General features: G+C 47.4%; 1 protein-coding gene across 4 annotated transcripts in view; it reads right to left on the bottom strand.

The window, feature by feature from the left end:
* SKAP1 (src kinase associated phosphoprotein 1) overlaps positions 1-20001 on the bottom strand; it is a 256811-nt gene continuing 236810 nt past the window's right edge. For all 4 annotated transcript variants that reach the window (XM_084863580.1, XM_084863583.1, XM_084863582.1 and 1 more), the window contains 2 exons: positions 2448-2556; positions 1-383 (listed from right to left, as the gene is read on the bottom strand). In XM_084863580.1, the coding sequence (XP_084719706.1) occupies positions 2455-2556 (102 nt within the window). In that variant the 3' untranslated portion in view covers positions 1-383; positions 2448-2454. The remainder of the gene's footprint in view (positions 384-2447; positions 2557-20001) is intronic.

Below are 20001 nucleotides of genomic sequence, written 5' to 3' on the forward strand. Positions count from 1 at the left end.
CAGGAACCAAGTAAGACATTTATTTGTGCTTTTCAAATGAGACAGAACAACCAGAGACTCCCTTCTCCAAAGGAAAAACCTTTGACAGGAGGGTTCCTTCTCTCTCACCTTCTCGGTGACAAGCCTGGGGAAAGGGCGGAAGTGGCGGTGTGGGCATGGTTAGAGACGGAACGAGCTGTGACAAGGCAGGTGTGGTTACAGGTCTGCTGAATATGCCTCTTCCCTCTTGAGCTATTTATTGATGGCTTACAGTTAACTAACAGGTGTCAGGGACGTGGGTACAGAGAAGAGTCCGTGGTGTTGGTGGGTAGCAGAGGTGGGAAGTGGGAGCTCCTGATGATCAGTTTCTTCATAAAGGCAGGCGAGAGAGAAGGACATGTGTCCTACAGGAGGAAAAACACATACATTTGCATTCTGGTTTAAAATATAGGACGTATAAAAAGGCACAGAGTAAAAGGTGTCTCCCTGTCTCACAGTCATACAGCTTCTCTGTCCTTGGAGGCAACCAGCGTTAGCATTTTCTTTTCCTTCCAAAGCATCTCCTCTATCTATATAAAACCCTAATATGCAAATAGACCAAATGGCGCAATAACCAGCGGAAAGACTGGTCACTATGACACGTACTGACCACCAGGGGGCAGGTGCTCAATGCTGGAGCTGCCCCCACCCTGCAGGTCCCCACGACAGTGTGGGTTGGGGCTGGCAAGTGGGTGGTACCAGGCCAAGGCAGGTGTGAGCAGGAGGGGCCCCAATCACCCTGCCGGTCGCCCCATAGATCAGCCCTGATCACCAGTCAGGCCTAGGGACCCTAATTGTGCACGAATTTTGTGCACCGAGCCTCTAGTACATTTATAAGCAATTGGAAACTTCTTTTTTACATGAGTGGAGTAAGTTAGGCCTACCTTTCTTTGCTACTTTTTTTTTCCCCCCTCTCTTTAATTTACAAACATATCTTACAATGTATTCCATACCAGTGCGGAGAGCTTCTGTTTTCTTTTTTACTGTTGCATAGTATTCAATTCTATGAATGTACTACTGTTATTTGGCTAGTTCTCTATTGAACATTTAGGTTATTTAAATGGTTTGTTATTACCAACAAACAACCTTGTGTGACTAACATTTTGCATGCTGTAGGATAAACTCCTAGATGTGGAATTGTTGGGTCAAAGATAAACAACTTTGTCATTAAATCAGTCAGTCAAACCTGTGAATCTGTGTAGATTTGAGAGAAAAATTCCAACCCTTCTACATTCATGGCCAGGAAATGGGAAAGCCATAAAGTCAAACCTGTGCGACAGGTCTGAGGTGGTGCTTTAGGCTGTATAAGGGCATCTGAAAGCAAGATCTATCCTTATGTGTTTTCCTAAAAGAATCCACTGCACACTAGAATGGAACTGGTCTGGAAGATTCCAAGGACAGTTTGTATTACTGTCACACATGTCATCCCTCACCCCCAGCAATAAAATTGGCTCCCATTTCAGGCCGGAAAATGGAGCTAGTGATATCGTGCTAGCTTTGGGTGCCCTCTATCGCCATCCTAATTCTAAACAAAACCCATTCCCCGCCAAAGCAATTGCAACATTACCTTACCCAGAGCAAGCACTTACCCAACTGTTTTAAAATACGCTGTGGTTCTTGCTCATAAAATGCAAGCCATATCCTTTATTACCCCAAAGTTAATTTATGTCCCCCAAGAATCCTCACACTGGGCTCCTAATTTTGGCCAATCGTATTGTTACACATGGGCATTTGGGGGAAGTGGTGCCATGCCTGGATTTGCAAGCTGGGATACAGACCCATGCTTATGGCACAGATTCCTAGTTGTCCTCAACATCCATTCTCCCCTTTTAATTTTATTAATGAACCCATCTTCCACTTTTAAGCTAGGTACAATAAAGCTTTCTTTGCAGCTTTGTCTTTCTGTCTGCACGTCTAAGTTCTGGCCAAAGGAAGGTAAGCAGAAGAGGTATGTGCAGCATCTGAGAAGTGTCCTTAAAAGGAGAAGGCGTGCCCTCTTATGTTTCCTGCTGGGTAGGATACAGGCATGATAGTTGGAGCTGGAACACCCATCTTGAACCACGAGGTAACCTTAGGAATGTTGGCCACACGACCAAAACAAAACCACCACCACCACAACAAAAAAGCAAGGTACCTGGGACTCAGATACCTTGTGTTATTTACGTCCGGGTTTTTACAGAAGAGAAAAATAAACTTCTATTTAATTAAACCAGTTATTTTGAGTTTTCTGTCCCATGTAGTTGAACTTAATCGTAACTGACACAGTCCCCTGATGATCTGGGAAAAACAACTCCAGAATCATCACCTTTCCATGGTGGGTTATTAGCACCACCTTTGGAAATGAAGAACAACTACTTCCCTGGCAACTCCCATCCTTCACAGAGAAACAAAGGCATGGCCAACACCTGCATCGGCCACAGTGTGGGTACCTGGGCTTCATCTGTCTTCCACTTCAAAGGCCGTGGTGAGGTACTCCTTTGGGACAATCCCAACGAGGCTGTTGAGCTCTCCTACCCACCAGCCATACACGTTATACTCCTGCAAAATGAAAAGAGAATGGTGTCAATTGAAATTTGGCCATGCTTCTGGTAATCTCTCATGGTGGTTACATGGGAGATTCTGTGGGGGTGGTTGACACCCTTGATGGGATTGTTAAATGTTTAAAAAGTCATCTAGAGGAGGAAAGCAAACTGTTTTCATTTTGCCATCTTCCTGTCTACATTGTAAACTTTGAAATTTGATGCCTTGCTGAACTTAAAGAACACTTCCCTTCCTCCTTCTCTTCCTCCCTCCCTCCCTCCCTCTCTTCTTTTTCCTTCCCTCCCCCTTCCTTCCTTCCTCCCTCCCTTCTTCTCTCCTTCCTTCCCTCTCCCTTTCTTCCTTCCTTCCTCCTTCCCTTCTTCTTTCCTTCCTTCCCTCTTCCTTCCTTCCTTCCTTCCTTCCTTCCTTCCTTCCTTTCTTCCTTCCTTCCTTCTTCTTTCTTTTTACCATAGTTGAATAGCTTCTTCAGAGAAATTTGAGCACATCCTAAAATGCCAGAACACTAAAAATACTCAGGGAGTCAGGTCATAGTTCAAATCAATATTTACCAAGCATCTTCTATGTGCAAAGTGCTGTCTGAGTTCCCATGAGATGTATAATGGTGAATCAGAGCACTGCTTGCTCCCTGGGAGCTTACAGCAGAGAGTAATGGGCTTTGGAGTCAGACAGACTGGGATCTAATCCCCACGTGGTCCTTGAGTAGCCATGTGACCTTAAGTTCCCCTAGCTTTAACTTCCTCTTCTGTAAGAGTAGGGAGACCATCACCCCTCCCCTATGTGGTGGGGATATAAGTGACGCCACAGAAGGGAAAACAATTCCAAGTAACTGATTCGTAGTAGGTGCTCCCAACATTAGCGGTGGGAGGTTGACAGGTACATTAATAATTACAGGCAGGCTAAGCAGTTGAGCATCAACCCAGGAACCAAGAGGTCCCCGGGTCAGAGCACATGCCTGGGTTGAAGTTCATGTGGTTGTTTTCCAGGATTCTGTCCTGTCTTCTGACATGATGCACTTCCCTTGAGCCATCTTATATACCTCTGTGGTTTAGCTACTAATATGTGTGTAAATGATTCCCAACCAGAATGGGCCCAGTCGGAACCGGTGTGGCTCAGTGGTAGAGCGTCGGTCTGCGGACTGAAAGGTCCCAGGTTCGATTCTGGTCAAGGGCATGTACCTTGGTTGCGGGCACATCCCTGGTAGGGGGTGTGCAAGAGGCAGCTGGTCAATGTTTCTCTCTCATCGACGTTTCTAGCTCTCTATCTCTCTCCCTTCCTCTCTGTAAGAAAAATCAATAAAATATATTTAAAAAGAAAAGAAAAAAAGAATGGGCCCAAAGAGATCCTTGTTAAATGAGGTTATTTGGGACTGAAAGGAGCAGTGGGGATTTGTATAATACTCTCAGTTGAGCAGATTTAGTCACAGCTAACTACCAAGTATTCTCCTGGTGATGGAACTGGTTGTGGCAGGAACAGAGCAGTTGCCTTTGGAGACATTTTCCCCAGACGGCTCTCTAAGTACCATGAAGACAGACTCAAATGGCATAAGAAGTGAGACCCTTGAGTTGACCCTAAAAGGAACAGAGAATTGTCTTTAAAAACCAGTCTCCAGCCCAGATCTAAAGGATGGGTTCCCAATACCCAAGTGTATGTCAAGCTGCTCAAACTAAATTTGATCCATCACTCTGCTTCTATTTCCCCTCCCACTCCCAAACGTTCTATCCCTCCTGTTTCCTCTGTCTCAGTAAATGGCACCAGTAACTACGAACTCAGTTACTCAAGCCAGAAACCCAGGAGTCATTTCCAATTTCACCCTCCCTTTTCCAATCAGCCCTTGAGTCCTGTCAATTCTCTTTCCAAAATGTTACTGGAATCCACCCACTTCTCTCCATTCCCACTGACAGTATTCTCGAGTCATGTCACAGTTGTCTCTCATGAGGACTATAGAAATAACCTCCCAGTTGGTTTCTGTATCTCCAATCTCATTCTCCTCCAATCTAGTCTTCATTCTGCAGTCAGAATCCTTCTAAAATGTCACTGCTCCTCTCAAAACCTTAAAGTGGGTTCCCACTGCCTGCTTATTGCCGACTTGTTAACAAGGTGGACAGAGCCCTTCATGACCTGTTCCTGATCACTGCCTAGCACTTTCACTCACCCCCTAAGTCTGGTGGACCTTAGTCAAACAGAGCTAGTCTCAGCTGCTCCATGGCTACAGCCTCTCTCATCTTGGAGCCTTCCCTCTGCCGGTTAGCCTCTATTTCCCTCTTCCCTTTCATGGGTTCACTACTAAGCAGCTCTCAGATCTCAATTCCTGAGTCTTTCCAGGTTCTCTAGATCCTCTCCTTGCCACTCTCTGACGGGGTGGGGGCCCCAGCCATGTGGTCCACAGGGCTGTGGCCTGTGCTTCCTTGGAAATGAGCGCATGATGCTAACTCATATCGGTCTGCTTTTGTCTCCATGGCAATCACTAGGTGGGGAGTTTTGTGAGAGCTGGGACCTTGTTGGTTTTGTTTGCTGTTGTATTCCCAGCACTCAGTGTGGTACCCAGCACAGAATGGGCCCAAAAAATACTTGTTAAATGAGGTTATGAAGGAATGAAGGGAGCAGCAGGGATTTGTACTCTCAGTTGAGCAGATTTAGTTACAGCCAACTGCCAAATATTCTCCTGGGGATTGAATTGGTGGTGGCAGGAAGAGAGACATTTCGCCAAATGGCTCCCTAAGTACCGTGAAGACAGACTCAAATGGCATAAGAAGTGAGACCATTGAGTTGACCCTAAAAGGAACAGAGAATTATCTTTAAAAGTCAGTCTGAAATAAATGAATGTGTCTACCACCTCTCCACACCAGACCTTATTCCCTTCCTCCCCAAGGCCAACTCCTCTACAGTCTGCACTGCCTTAAGGGAAATTACCCAGAATTCCTTAGCCTGTGCTGTTGGAACATTTTTAAAAAATATATTTTTATTGATTTCAGAGAGGAAGGAAGAGGGAGAGAGAGATATTGTAGAAACATCAATGATGACAGAGAGTCATTGATTGGCTGCCTCCCAATGGGGACCGAGCCTGCAATCCAGGCATGTGCCCTTGATCAGAATCAAACTTGGGACCCTTCAGTCCATAGGCCGATGCTCTATCCACTGAGCCAAACTGGCTAGGGCTGAAAGGTCCCAGGTTCGATTCGGGTCAAGGGCATGTACATTTTAAAGCTCCTGTCGATATAAGTTATGTTCCTGTCCACCTCCCAACACTCAGGGCAGTTTCTACCATAAGTTTCCTTGTGGTATTGCCTTGTGTTAGCATGTCACTGCCATGGACATGTCCACAGGGCCTTGTTGCGAAGGGGAAACACATCCTCTGTCGTCTCCTCTCATTGGAACTCATCAAAACTCTACTTCAGTTCTTCTGCTATCTCACAGGTGGGGAGGGCATGATGTCTGACAGTCTTCTGAGGTGTGAAGAGTGGCCTTCTACCTACCAGATGCCGTCATCTTCATCACCCGAGGGGCTCCGAGAGGGCTTTCTCTCCCTAGGGGCTATTCATGACTCCTGACTGACATCCCCCTTTGAGCCTGATGCCAGGAGGAGGACCAGGCCTTGGGAAGGTGCACGTCAGCGCGAAGAGGGGGCGATCGGGAAGCAGATGAGGCACGGCAGGACCGTGCTCTCGCTGGAGGGGAACACTGACCCTGCCGACCACAGATGTGGCAGCCTCACCGCAGCGGTGAGAACTGAAACGAGTGAAAGCAGCTCTCTGCCCTGCAACGCAGAGAAGCAGGCAGAAGTGTACGGAGAAGGGCACAATCTCAGAGACCATACGTATCCTGCTGTGGGAGCCTCGGAGCTTAATCAAAGCACCCACAGGCCTTGAGATCTGACTGTCTTTCCCAGATTTCATCCCTTGGCTGGATACCCAGGAAGGGCTGCGGGGCTGAGACGTTTGAAGCATGAATGGAGCATTTCTAGCCTCCTCTCTCACTGTCCCCCCCAGCCCCATGCTTTGCTCCAGCCCAGCCGAAACACCACGAGGTATTTTAAAATAATTTCTACTTTGATGAATTGCTGGGGAGTCCACAATTGCTCATAATCAAAGGGAGAGAAATGCAAATGAGATCCGGCCGAGAACTATCACCACCAAACGTTTATTTCACTGCACAGTGCCAAAAAGAATTAAAACAACATTAAACTCACAGCAATCATGTTTAAGCCCTCGTTTCCAAGTGCCAAATTGCACCACTCTGGATCATACAGATGTTCGTTAATTATGCTAATTTTTATTAAACTATTAAAACGGAGAGAGAACTGGCTCAACCAGGCAGACCCCAGCTCCGAATGAACTCTGCTCTTGTCTAGAGGTGCGAATTTACTGCATTTTTATTAAGTTGCTGAGTCTTGGATTCGTTTTTTTGGGATGGCAGAGGGGCCCGAATTCTTGGGATCAACGTTTTAAATAAAGTTTGACTTCTTTGCCCAGATGTTTGGAAAGACAAGAAAAACGTGGAGACCTCCCCGGAAGACCTCAAATACTCGATACGGGGATATCCACCTCCAAGTGACAATGTCAGGGGATCAGAATCACGAAGGCTCCCCATGCTTGTAACTCTGTAGACTGGTACACTGCGCATGGCAGCGCTAAGATGTTAATTATACAAAACTGTTCACAGAAGATGCTTTAGATAAGAATCTAAAAAGCGATTTAAAAAACCCTTCACATCCGCGCTTGCTTTTGCCACAATCTTTTAAGAAGACTTTCCTCGGAAAACAGCACAATGGTTTGTTCTCATCCTAAGTATCTCTAGGCTCGATTAAACATCTGTTCCCTTCAACACCAACTCTACCTCACCTCCCTGAACCCCCCTCTCCTCCCAATGAAGGAGCCTTAAAAAAAAAAAAAAAAAAAGGAGGGTTGGCTACTTGGAGTCCATTGTCTGGTTGGAGGAGCGTCGAGCGAACCTGAAATTGACACAGCATCACCCACAGCAACAAGCGGAAGTGTCGATGGGGGGCTGCACGCTGCCATAAACGGATTTATGCGGCTAATCTCCGTCACCGAGGAAAAAAGAACCCCACCAAACCTGCCATAAAGAGAACAGCGGATTCTATAAACAAAAAGCGGGATGGCCACCAGCCACCGGCACGCCGCACAGCGGGACTTCGCCTCCAGTGGCTTCCTATTGCTCTTTATGGTTTCCAGACTATCACGGACCTCCTCGGCGCTCCTCCTGTCACAGGGCCCTGAGTCCCCGTGTGGGGCTGCAAATACCCTGTCAGTAGGTGTCAGGGGCTATCAGGGGGGGAACCAGCAGGCGCCCATCATAAGCCTTAAAAGAGATTAAATACCCTGACTCCGTGATTGCTGCATTTTAATTTCTCTCCTCCCCGCTGGTTCCTATTTGGATAAGCTCTTCCGTGGCTCCCCTGGAGGAGCGCAGACATGACCTGAAATGACCATCCTGTCTTGGGATGAGAATTCAATTTCTAGGCTCAGTGACTCCTGGGCTGTTCCAACAATAGGGAATCTCCATCCTCTAGGACACGGATTCTGATGCTGGCGTCTGTGAACCCCTGGCCTGTCCGTGGATGGACGTGAAGGAATCTTTGAACTCCTTGAAATGGTGTAAAATCTTTAAAAAAAAATATTTTATTGATTTTTTTTTTACAGAGAGGAAGGGAGAGGGATAGAGAGCTAGAAACGTCGATGAGAGAGAAACGTCGACCATGCACACCCCCTACTGGGGATGCGCTCACAACCAATGTACATGCCCTTGACTGGAATCGAACCTGGGACCTTTCAGTCCACAGACTGATGCTCTATCCACTGAGCCAAACTGGTTTTGGCATGGTGTAAAAGCTTGTGTACACGTATCTTGTCCCTGGGGTGCCGCCCAGATCTTTGATCAGATTCTCAAAGGATTTATACACCTGTTCACAAACCAGTGCTCTAGGGCAGCGGGTGCCAACCAGTGGTCCTCGGACCCTGGTGGCCCGTGAGGTCTGAAAGGTTGGCGACCGCTGCTCTAGGGGGAATTCGACGCTCTTTACAGCCTGGATCTGCACTCTGGCCCCGGGTGCCATCGTCACCTCCCTCCCCCTTTTGAAAAAACACAATGAAAGGAAGTCAGGAATCCTTGCCCCGGCTGCTGGGTTTCCTGTGCTTCAGCCCTCCTGCTGCAGAGTCTGTCCCTTCCCCAGATGCCGGCCAAGCCTGTGTCCTTTCTAAGGCACCACCTCTTTCCCTGCGACTTAGACGCTGTGGCGTCTTCCCCAGCTTCCGTTCAGATGCACACAGCGGCGTTGGGAACAAGCTGCTTGCCACAGCCAGTTCCCCTGAGAATGTTCCTGATAGAAATGCTCGCTCTCTCTCTCTCTCTCTCTCTCTCTCTCTCTCTCTCTCCTCTTAAATATATTTTATTGATTTTTTTTACAGAGAGGAAGGGAGAGAGATAGAGAGTTAGAAACATCGACCAGCTGCCTCTTGCACACCCCGTACTGGGGATGTGCCCGCAACCAAGGTACATGCCCTTGACCGGAATCGAATCCGGGACCCTTCAGTCCGCAGGCTGATGCTCTATCCACTGAGCCAAACCAGTTTCGGCAGAAATGCTCTCGTTTCACATTGACTTAAGCCTCCGTGGAAGACGATTCCCAGAAAAAGGTCTCATACTTTCGTTCGTTTAACCATCCAAGTTCACTATATCTGCCCTTGTAAACAACAGAATTCCTCTTCCCCGGAACAACCCATCAGCCCCTCACATGAAAGATCAACACATGCTTGATGAACGTATGGGAAAGGCCAGTCAATCACAGAATTATTTGTTTATGATTGCGTATTTCTCTATTCGTGCGTTTGCACCATACATTATCATTGGTAAAGATGGGGAATTTGGATTCCTAGGTGGAGTAGACGGTAATATTCCAGAGTCAGCCGAAAAATATCCCATTTCTTTCTTTCTTTCTTTTTATTTTATTTATTTATTTATTTATTTTTTAATAAGTTTTTATTTTTCATATTATCACAAATGTTCCTTCCCCCCCCCCCCCCACCACCATTGCTCTCCTCCACCAGGTTCCCACCCCACCCTCTGCCCTTTCCCCTCTCCCCATTGTCCTCATCCATAGGTGCACAGTTTATGTTCAGTCTCTTCCCACACCCCCCTCTCCCCTTTTCCCCAAGAATCGTCAGTTCACTCCCCTTCCATACCTCTGATTCTATTATATTCAACAGTTAATATTGTTCATCAGATTTTTTTAATTTCCTTGGTTTTTAGATTCACTTGTTGATAATTACGTATTTGTTGTTCATAATTTTTATCTTTGTTTACTTTCTCTTCTGAAAGAACCCCCTTCAGCAATTCATATAATTCTGGTTTGGTGGTGATGAACTCCTTTAGCTTTTTTTTATTAGTGAAGCTCTTTATCTGGCCTTCGATTCTGAATGATAGCTTTGCTGGGTAGCTTATTTTTGGCTGTAGGTTCTTGCTATTCATCACCTTGAATATTTCTTGCCATTCCCTTCTGGCCTGCATGGTTTCTGTTGAGAAGTCAGCTGACAATCGTATAGGTGCTCCTTTATAAGTTACTACCTTCTTTGCTCTTGCTTCTTTTAATATTCTCTCTTTATCTTTTGCTCTTGGAATTTTAATAATGATGTGTCTCGGTGTGGTCCTCTTTGGATTCCTTTTGTTTGGAGTTCTGTGCGCTTCCTGGACTTGTAAGTCAAATTCTTTCACCAGGTGGGGGAAGTTTTCTGTCACTATTTCTTTCAGTATGTTTTCGATATCTTGCTCTCTCTCATCTTCTGGAACCCCCATAATTCTGATGTTGGTTCGCTTGAAGTTGTCCCAGAGGTTTCTTACATTATCTTCAATTTTCTGGATTCTCTTGCCTTCTAGGTTCTGTGGAGGAGTGTCTTCTGGCTCTTTATGTTCCAAATCTTTGACTTGATTCTTGCGATCTTCCCTTCTGTTTTTAGGACTCTGTAGAATATTTTTTATTTCAGACAATGTATTCTTTATTTCTTGTTGATCCCTTATCATTTCTTGTTGACTCCTTATTAATTCTAGTTGATCTCTTTTCATATCCTCATAGGCCTTATCCATCTTTTCTAGGAAATTCTTGAAAAACCTTATAAGCGTAGATTTGAACTCTATATCCAGACGCTTTTTGTCCTCCATTTCTTTCGTTTGTGATCTGTTTTGTTGTCGCATTTCGCAGTTACAGATGGGACGGGGTTTCAGGGTGGAGCCTGCAGCTTTGGCTTCCGTCAGCCCCGCCCTATGCGGGTCCTTCAGTGCTCGCTGCCGTTGCCTCTGAGAGAAAGGTGCCTGCTCGATTTTCGCCTGCTGCCAAACAGTCTATGCTCTCCCCCAATGAGCCCGGTATTGGGGTTCAGTTCAGTTGGAAGTGGAGTTGGAGGTGGCGTTCACAGCAGTCTGGAGCCCCTGTCTCCTTCCCGTCAGGGCAATCCCGCGGCACAGCCGACTGACCCTTCTCTGCGCGCTATGTGCGCGCCTCCCGGACCTCCTTTCTCCGCTACCCCGGGGTTCCGACTTACAGCCCAGCTCCCTATGGCTGAGCCTGAGTCCCCGGGGTCTGGCCCAGAACTGGGGTTCCGAGCAGTCAGGGGCCCAGCACAGTCGGAGTTTTCTCTCCTTCCCGCTTGGGAACGCCCGCCAGGCACTCGGCCTCCCTCCTCTCCGGCTCCGTCCTCTCCGCGCGCCGCGTGTCTCCGTACCTTAGGCTTTTACAGCTCCTCCGCGCTTCCTTCTGGTTTTCTCCTTGCTTCTTGTTGTAGGATTTCCAGTCAGTCGACTTTCCTGTAGTTCTGGGTAATGTCCATTTTATATTTTAGTTGTATTTTATTAAAATTGTTGTGTGCGGCTGCGGCTAGTTGCCTACCCGAGCAGCCATCTTGGATCTATCTCTTTCTTTCTTTTTTAAAAAAAAATATATTTTATTGATTTTTCACAGAGAGGAAGAGAGAGAGAGAGAGAGTCAGAAACATTGATGAGAGAGAGAATCATCAATCAGTTGCCTCTTGCACACCCCCTACCAGGGATATGCCCGCAACCAAGGTACATGCCCTTGACCGGAATCGAACCCGGGACCTTTCAGTCCGCAGGCCGACACTCTATCTACTGAGCCAAACCGATTTCGGCAAAATATCCCATTTCTACTCTGGATTGGCCCACAGTGTCTCTACTCTTAAAATCCAGCTTTGGAAATTTAATGCTTCCTGAGGATACCATAAATGATTAAATAAATTGAGGGCTCTAACTCAGCACCCTTCCTACGGCTGAGGAAAACCAGACTGGGGACAGGCATTGCTCTCCGGAGACTAACAGGGCCTGCTTCTCGGCACAGTGGTTTGGTGAGGAGGGTCTGCAGGAGCAGGGAGGCGCTCAGTCGGGCGGACAGCGGCTCAGTGGTGTTGAAACCCGTGAGAAGCTCAGAGCTCAGCGGTTGGCTGAAACCTTGGCGGCCTCTCTGGGCTGTATCACACGGTGTTTTAAGTTGTTGGCCGCCGTGTTCTCTTTCCTCCATGACTCAGAGTCTTCGTCTTTGAATAACAAAAACGAGTTGTGAAACTTGCCTCAGTGAACCCGGGGCATGGTTACATTTCAGAGGATTTGCTAGCCGGGAGGTCGATGGGCCTGGATGCGGGGTAGCCAGGGAAAGGTCTGTGAGTGTAAGAAAGGGAATGTGGAAAGGTTGGATGGTCAGTGAGAGCAACTGTGGAGGGACTGGGGGGTGGTAACAGAGCAACAATTCTACAAAACTCGCTCCCTAGCTAAGTGTTCTGAGGAGTAGAACATTCTAGAGCAAGGGGGCATTCAGCCCCAAGTCTGAAGCTTATGTCTTGCAGTGGGAATGAGTGGAGAGTGATCCAGTCAAGGCCAGGGAGGTGTGCAGGACCCTGTGTACAAACTGGACATGGCTGGTGATGGAAGCATGTGCACACCTCATAGCGTGCATGGCAGAGAAAACCCAAGCCGCGAAGGGAAGAGGGGAGGTGGCACAGGGCAGCCAGGGACGAGAAACGAGACAGAAACACACAGCTGGAACTTGGCCTGAAGAACAGGGAAAGGGCAAAGGGAAGGTGAACGCGTCGCCGTTGAGAGAAAGCAAGGTGCCAGGCGCAGAACCCAGGGACAATGGAGGCAGCGCCATTTGGGAGCTGATAGGATTGTGAGGCCATGTGAGACCCGAGTATTAATATGGATTCCACAAACGGCAGCTCGCCCGCTCCGCACCGCACCGCTCTGTTTTGCTCTGACCGCAGTGCCAGCCTCAGGCGCCACAACACAATTTGGAAACGATGTGACGGAAATGTTTAATCTGCTCGGCCCATCTGTGCGGCGCGCTCCTTCCGCTCTCCCTGCGAGAGGCGCCGTGCATCTCCACATCGCCTCTAATATTCTCCTAAATCACCTCCCCAGCGCACTTCAAGGGCCATTGCTACAATATCACAGGTTCATCTAAAGTGCAATGGGGAGGGGGCCGGGGAGGAGGCCCGGGCCGGGATATTTTTTATTTTAAAATAATTTCCAGAGATGGTCTTTCCTGCTTTCCTTTAAAGAAAAAAAAGAAGGAAAGTTATTCTACTGTTGCCGTAAGGGTATTGAGGCTGTTGGGTGCAAAACAGGGCAGGATTGAGTGGAGTCGTTCTCCAAAGAATTATTTTTGTTCATCTCGGTCCCCTCCATCGGACACGGGAGGGATGCTCGTTTCCTCTTCTCTCTGTTTCTTGCACCTCGCTAGGGGGATGGGTTCATCTGGGGCCGGTGCCTCTCTGCTTCCCGCTGATTGTGTCGGGTATGGGCTGGACCCGGCCCCGCGCTACACAAAGCCACCTTGTTCAGGGCGGGTACACATCTAGTGCCAGGCCAACAGGCCCGCGTCGGAAAGGGACACTGCATGATCTAGTTTAGCTTAAAAAAAAAAAAAAAAAAAGTCTCAGGTTTTTCTCCCGTTAAGTGCAGATGGTGAGTGCCAGGTTTCTGCCCCCTGTCCCCCGCTAGATGCTGCCAGATTCTGCCATGTGGGGCTTTAGACGATGGGAAGGAAGCTTGGGGCAGGTTTCCGAGGAGAACGAGGAGATAGACAAGCCACCCTGTTCCAGACCCTCAGACAAACGGGGGAGAGAGTTGCACATCAAGAAAATTAGGATTCCTTTTTTTTTTTTTTCTCGTTGTGAATTAAAGGAATGAATAATTTAATCCCCAAGATTGTTCCGGCGAGGGAAAAGGCAGCGTCCCAGTGGCGGGAGCCCTGCAGCCTGCCGGTGTGTTACATCATCTGCACACATAGGCGTTGCCATGGCAACCGCTTATAGCTTCATTTCCTGGATCCCTCTAGGGGGTGTCACAGCCAGATCCACCTGCTTTTCACCCTACCCTCGGCGGGGTCATGGTAAGGTCGCCAGAATAAATGAACGCGGGTACTAATGATCTGTTTACTGCTGTTTATGCTCTGTGTGTGTCAGGGGCACGCACATTTGGAGAGCTCATTATGCTTGCAATTAGAATGCACCATCGCTAGATATTTAACTCCTTTTTCTTTTAAATTAGCATTTTAATAACATTCTTTGAGCGGAGAAACAAAATGACCATTTTTCACGGACAAACTTCTAGCTGTAGGTGCAACTTTAATGGCAAAGTTGTGAAGGGGAAAGAAGGGAGAGAGAGAGAGAGAGGAAAAAAAAGGCCATTTTTACCACTTTCACCCTCCGCGTTCTTACCAAAAGGATATTTTTATTTGCTTTCTAACACACTCAATTTCCTAAATTTGTTTTGAATCCAATTATTTTGGGCGGTTTAAAGTACCGCATGCTCTTGCTGGACGGAAATTAGCAGCGATTGAAATTAACTTTCTGTGTGACCTGTGAAAGGGGCTAACGTAATTACAAGTGTGTGTAGGAAACCCTTCCTCCAGGAGAACCTCGCTGTAGGACCAGGCTGTGATCAAACGATTCTATTTATCGGGATATCTTTAGATAATAACTGCGGGGGCTATTTCCTTTCAAACGGCGATTGCAATTCTGTTTCTATTGTGTAATTCTCGGGATTACTTCATAGAGGATCCACGATGACAGAAACATCATTATAGGCAGGATGAATAGTAAGCAGGAAGCATGCACATAACACCAGCATCATTGACCATTTGAAAGCGGCACGATCTTGGGCTGTCACAAAGCAAGAGAGACAGGGCAGGAAAGGGACCGTATAGAGACCCACGGGGTCAGCACAGTCCGTAAGGGGTTGCTTTTTAGGGACCGGCCAGCACCTTCGCTAGGTGTGTTTCTAGATGGTCTGTTTGCGGAAGGTACGGTGAAAAATAACAATTTGAATGTTTCGATTATCTCTCGCAGCCCATTCCATTTTCATTATTTATTTCCTCTAAACCGGGACCTCGCTGAACATAACTCTGCAGACAAGGAGCTGGATGGGACAGCCAATGTGAACGAGGAGATAGATGGTGGGCGCGCTGAAGATAGATGCTATGCGTTTATGAAAAAGAGCAGGATGTCTGCATGCGAACATCCACAGAGGAGAGCAAGCCAGCCTGTGAGCTGTAGCTGGTATTTATGGGGGAAAAAGTGTAAGGAAGGTTGTATGGGAACAAGCTCGTCGAGCTTGAAAAGGGTTTGCTTCCTGCCGCCCCCGCCCCCCCCCCCCAGATCCTCTCGGAATCCACTCCCAGGTTCCGTTAAGATGCCCCATGCTCGTGGTGGCTCCTGTGATACCTCACAAGCCTTTCCATGACAACAGACGGGGGGGATTTCACAGTGAGAAGACTCAGGAGGTCAATAGTTGAAAAGCGAGAGTTAGAAAGAGAGATATTTATGGACATCCAAACAATCCCACTGAAAAAAGGAGGGGGGGACAAATTTAAAGATGCAGCAGGAAAAAAAAAAAAAAAAGCCTTTCTAAAGATGCAGGTTTCAAATGTTGATGCTTTGGAATCAGCCGATTGGCACCTTAGAATCTGCCGTTTCATAAATAAAATACGGGTGGCACAGGCTGTAATTTGGTGATAGCCACCCCAGGACATGTCTAGATGCACTTGTGTTATTTTAATTAAATACTGCATTATGGTTTGTGACAACTACAGAGCTACCGCGTAAATGAATTCAGAATTAAAGTGTTACTTAGGCATCCAGTAATTTTTGTTTCGTGCCTCAGTTTTACAGAGCAAATAGCTATAAAATCAAGATGTTTGCTCATTTACAGATGGAGCCGGGTTGTTGTTGCTGTTTTTTTCCTCCTTAATCCTCGTGCACAAGAAAGAAGACAGAGCTGAGCCTGGCTCCCTTAGCTTATGAGCCACATCACAAAGAAAAACACAGCCTCTTGACTATAATGTTGAATGCTGAATATTAATTGCTGGTATTATGCTTATCTTTCTAGCCGGGTCTGTCTTTTCATAATTATTCTGATGGGCTGCAGTCTTGCATTGCCAGGAGATTTTTTTCTCCTTTGTTTAACAGTGTGAAACCTATTTTATTCTATTTTTTTTTTTAAATCTTCAAGTTCAGTGTGCTCCTTGGAAGTTTTTTTGTATCTGGAATGTTTCCCCCAATACAAAATATTAGTGGGAAGAGAGAAGCCGCTGGAGCACTTTGCTAAAAAGATGATGCACATGTCTGCATCTAAGAGAAAATATGTTTTCCATTCTAGCAATATTAATGTTTCCTTAATGAAGCTGGAGAGGGTGTGACAATTTGATATAATCAGTTGGTTAGTTTAAATGTCACATCACTAGCAAATCATAAGAAAGGTTCAGAGTATTATCATCTCACAGGCACAGATTTTCGCTCAAAATTAATATGGCAGAGTAAAAAGATTTTCGTTCAACTCTGAGCGTGTAATTGTATCATTACTGTGTCATACGTCAGGATGAAAGATTTTAAAGGACAAGTTTTCTGAAACCGTGGTCTTCTTTCTCGTTTGATAAGCAATGTACTCTTTTTATTAGCCTCAAATACCATACGTCTGGCCGCGTCTGGCAAATTCCAGCTTTTCTGCGTTCTCACCAAATTACCCCAAACCCCTCATTGCTAATCCTATAACCTCATTGACAAAGAGGTTATAATTTGCTTCAATATTTTGCTAGTTTGGCTGGAGAGCTGAATGCATACGCCACCAAGAAACACTGGCAGGCAGAGGCTTGGGGAGGCTGAGCTCCTTTTGAGAAAATAATTACCCAGAAACAAAGCTTTTGTGACTCCTTTTAAATAGAGCATCCCACCGAAATGTCACGCAGCCTCTCTGGCAGATTAGTGAGGAGTTTATTACTAAATCTCTGTCTAATAAACGTGCGGTTGACTCCGGAGGAGCTGCTTGTTATAATACTGGCAGTGGGGAATGGAGGAAATGTCACCGTTAAAGACACAAATTCCCCCCATAATATATTCGAATGGAAACCTCTGAATCCAATACTACATGGGCATATCTAATAAATTCACAATATTTCAGCCTCAACAGCCTTCACCGGTTAGTTTTCGAGATTTATGTGGTAAAAAATTACTCAGTGATGAATATGGTTTATTCTGTGCAGTATTGGAGGTATAAGGAATTAAACTACCGTCTTTAACAGTGAATTTATTATTACCTCTGTCAAAAGACGAAGACTTTAACAGCACTTGTTATAAATTCACTGCAAAATAAATGGCTGGGATTTTTTTTTTTTTTAACCACTGGAGTTTGTAAAGCATCGGGCTATTCGGAGCATTAACCTAAACCTGCCATGGCTTATATGGTTCTAGGTAAACATTTCTGTCTGGGCCTCGGTTAATTATTTGATCTAGGACTTTCCACCTGACTTAAAGGTGTGTGTGTGTGTGTGTGTGTGTGTGTGTGTGTTTAGAAAGAGAAAGGACGACAGTTTAGGAGTAAGGAGATTAAAGTGCAAAATGCCGATTTAATTCTTTTTTTTAAAAAAAAATAAATGGGTTTTATAATAAATGGCCAAGTTTGGAGGATACAGTTGATATGCAGTTTGGACTCTTATTAGCAGGTTAATATGCGTGCATCTGCGCACACACACATACACACATGCGCACACACACATACACACATACACAAACACCCTCTCCCTTTTGTCCTCTCTTGGAATGGGTGTCCCCTCATTTATAAAAATTACCTGGAAGGAATGAGGCTGCCAGGGTTTGTTCTAGACGATTGGTTCCTGTCTGGGGGAAAGGAATGGCCTGCCCTGAATTTGACCGGTGTGTGACCGTTGCCTTCCAGCTGACCCCAAACCCCATTTCCATCCTCCTAACGCCGTGGCCTCCCCTAGGGGTCATTAACGAGAGAAAACACCACCATCACCACCATCATCATCTTCGTCATCGCAGCACAGTGTTGACCCGCTTGTTAACATGAAATGGGGTGGCGGGGACAGCTTCTGCGTCTCTTTCTTATCATCATAAATAAGAACAGATATTTTCCGATGGTATCCCCCCTCCCCGCCCCCTTCGGTTGGGTCAGAGGTGAATAATGGCTCTTTGACAAGCATTGATCAGTTTCATCGCCCTGTTTGGGCAGCCAGCCCCCAGGCCTATACCTCCCTCCTCACTGCCCCCGGATTCCCTCCCAGATCACCCCACCCATCCCCCCTCTGCCGGCGCAGGGCTAACGGCGCCTGAGGAAGTCCTGAATGGACACTAGATGTCACCAAACACCTCCTTTCCCTCAGAGCCCTGCCATTAAAAACAAAACAAAACAAAAACGCACAGCCCCACACACCCCTTCCTTTAAGGCAATGGAAGGAATGAACTCATCCGTTTTTATGAGGGTTCTTGTCACATTCAACGAAGAAAAGCGGAAGACTGCTGCATTCGGATAATTTTTACAGCACACGGTTCTCTTTTGGAGGGGCTGGGGGTCAAGGGAGGGGAGAGGTCTACCCTCTTTAAGGACTCCTCTGAGGGAGGAGGTGGAGAACATGGGGCTTTCAGATTCCCATTAGAACAGACAGGGAGTTGGTTGACATAGACCAGGTGTGCTGGGAACAGGCCTGCTGCGGTCGGGTCACCGGGAGCCGGGGTTGGAGCTGGGATCCGGCCTGAGTGTAAGTCGCTCCAACCCAGTGCTGGAAGCGAAATGTCACTCAGGGTGACCAAACCAGTCCACCCTCGTCCACACAAAGCCCATGGCCGTCCCACAGCATCACAGTGAGTTCCATGTGAAACTTGGCCTTGACTATGAGAGTCCCTGCTTTCAGATCAACTGCTCCGGCAGAGAAGACGGCCGAAGTGGGCGTGTTTGGGTCTCCCCACCCCAGCTAAGCTGCCGTGTCAGTATGAACCTTACGTGGTGCCCAACCTGTTGCCGCAACGCTGATTTCCACGGGCGTAAGCAGCCGGACAGGTCTCGGGAGGAGCCTAAGGCCAACTCACAAGGCACACGACGTAAGCCCGAGAGAGGCAGCCCGCTGACTTGGTTTACCTTAAATGCAAGCCATCGTTCCGGGACCTCCTGTCCTTTCCAGTCAACGGAGAAGGAGTTTCTCTCTCGTTCTCTCTCTAATTCACACTTATCTCCCGGACAGCTCGCGTCACCGCTAAAGGAGGGTTAGTTTTTAAACGGGCATGGACGTAATCTTGCAGAGTGGAACGAGCCTTTTTACTGCTTAGGGAAAGGGTACTTGGAGCCAGGAAGGCAGAGTCACGTCTCTGAAAGCTGGGCCTGGGACGTGTCTTATCCAAAGAGAGGCTTCTCGCCGCCCCTCCCCGCACTGACAGTCACTGCCCCCAGCAGAGCTGGCCCGCAGAAGGGCCTCGCGGTCCCCACACAGGAGAGACGAAGCCAGCACGCAGCGCTCCTGCGCGGAGGGTGATTCAGCACCTGCCCCGTCATGCCCGGTGCCCAGGCTGAATGGGTTTTCGGAGTACACCTGTTGTTGAACCCCTGCCAAGTACTGATGGCCACTAACCCCCGAATCACTTCTCCCTGCTGTTGATGTTGGGAATGTCAGACAGGACCGAGCAGCAGCCGGCGTGCATTTCAAACGCAGCAGATGGATTTTTATATTAGCTCCTATTTCATGTTCAGGCAGAGCGGCCGCCACACTAAAACCGCAGCCTCGACGCTGCCGAGCTGCTTCTGTGAGATTAATTCTGGGAAATTAATTGGGACAAGATTGAAAAGGAAATTAAAATGCAGCTGAGTGAACAGGCCTTTCAAACACCTTTTTCCCCCTGCTCTGTTCAAACTTGGATTCTGCCGCGGTCGCGGGCATCGTGGGGAGTAATTTACGAGAGGCAGGCTCTCCGGAGCCATCGGTTACGTCTGAGGGAGCCTGCACCAGCGCCGCAATCTGGAGGCACTGAGAGCGCCGCACCCCGCTGCGCCCGAGCTGCGCCCCTGCGCCCCTGCGTCGTCGGAGAGAGCTCTTCAGAACTAACGGGGTCCGGAAGGAATGAGGGAACATCACCATCGCTG

Source organism: Pipistrellus hanaki (genome assembly GCF_964339955.1).
Source record: "Pipistrellus hanaki genome assembly, chromosome: 16".
Classification (NCBI taxonomy): domain Eukaryota; kingdom Metazoa; phylum Chordata; class Mammalia; order Chiroptera; family Vespertilionidae; genus Pipistrellus; species Pipistrellus hanaki.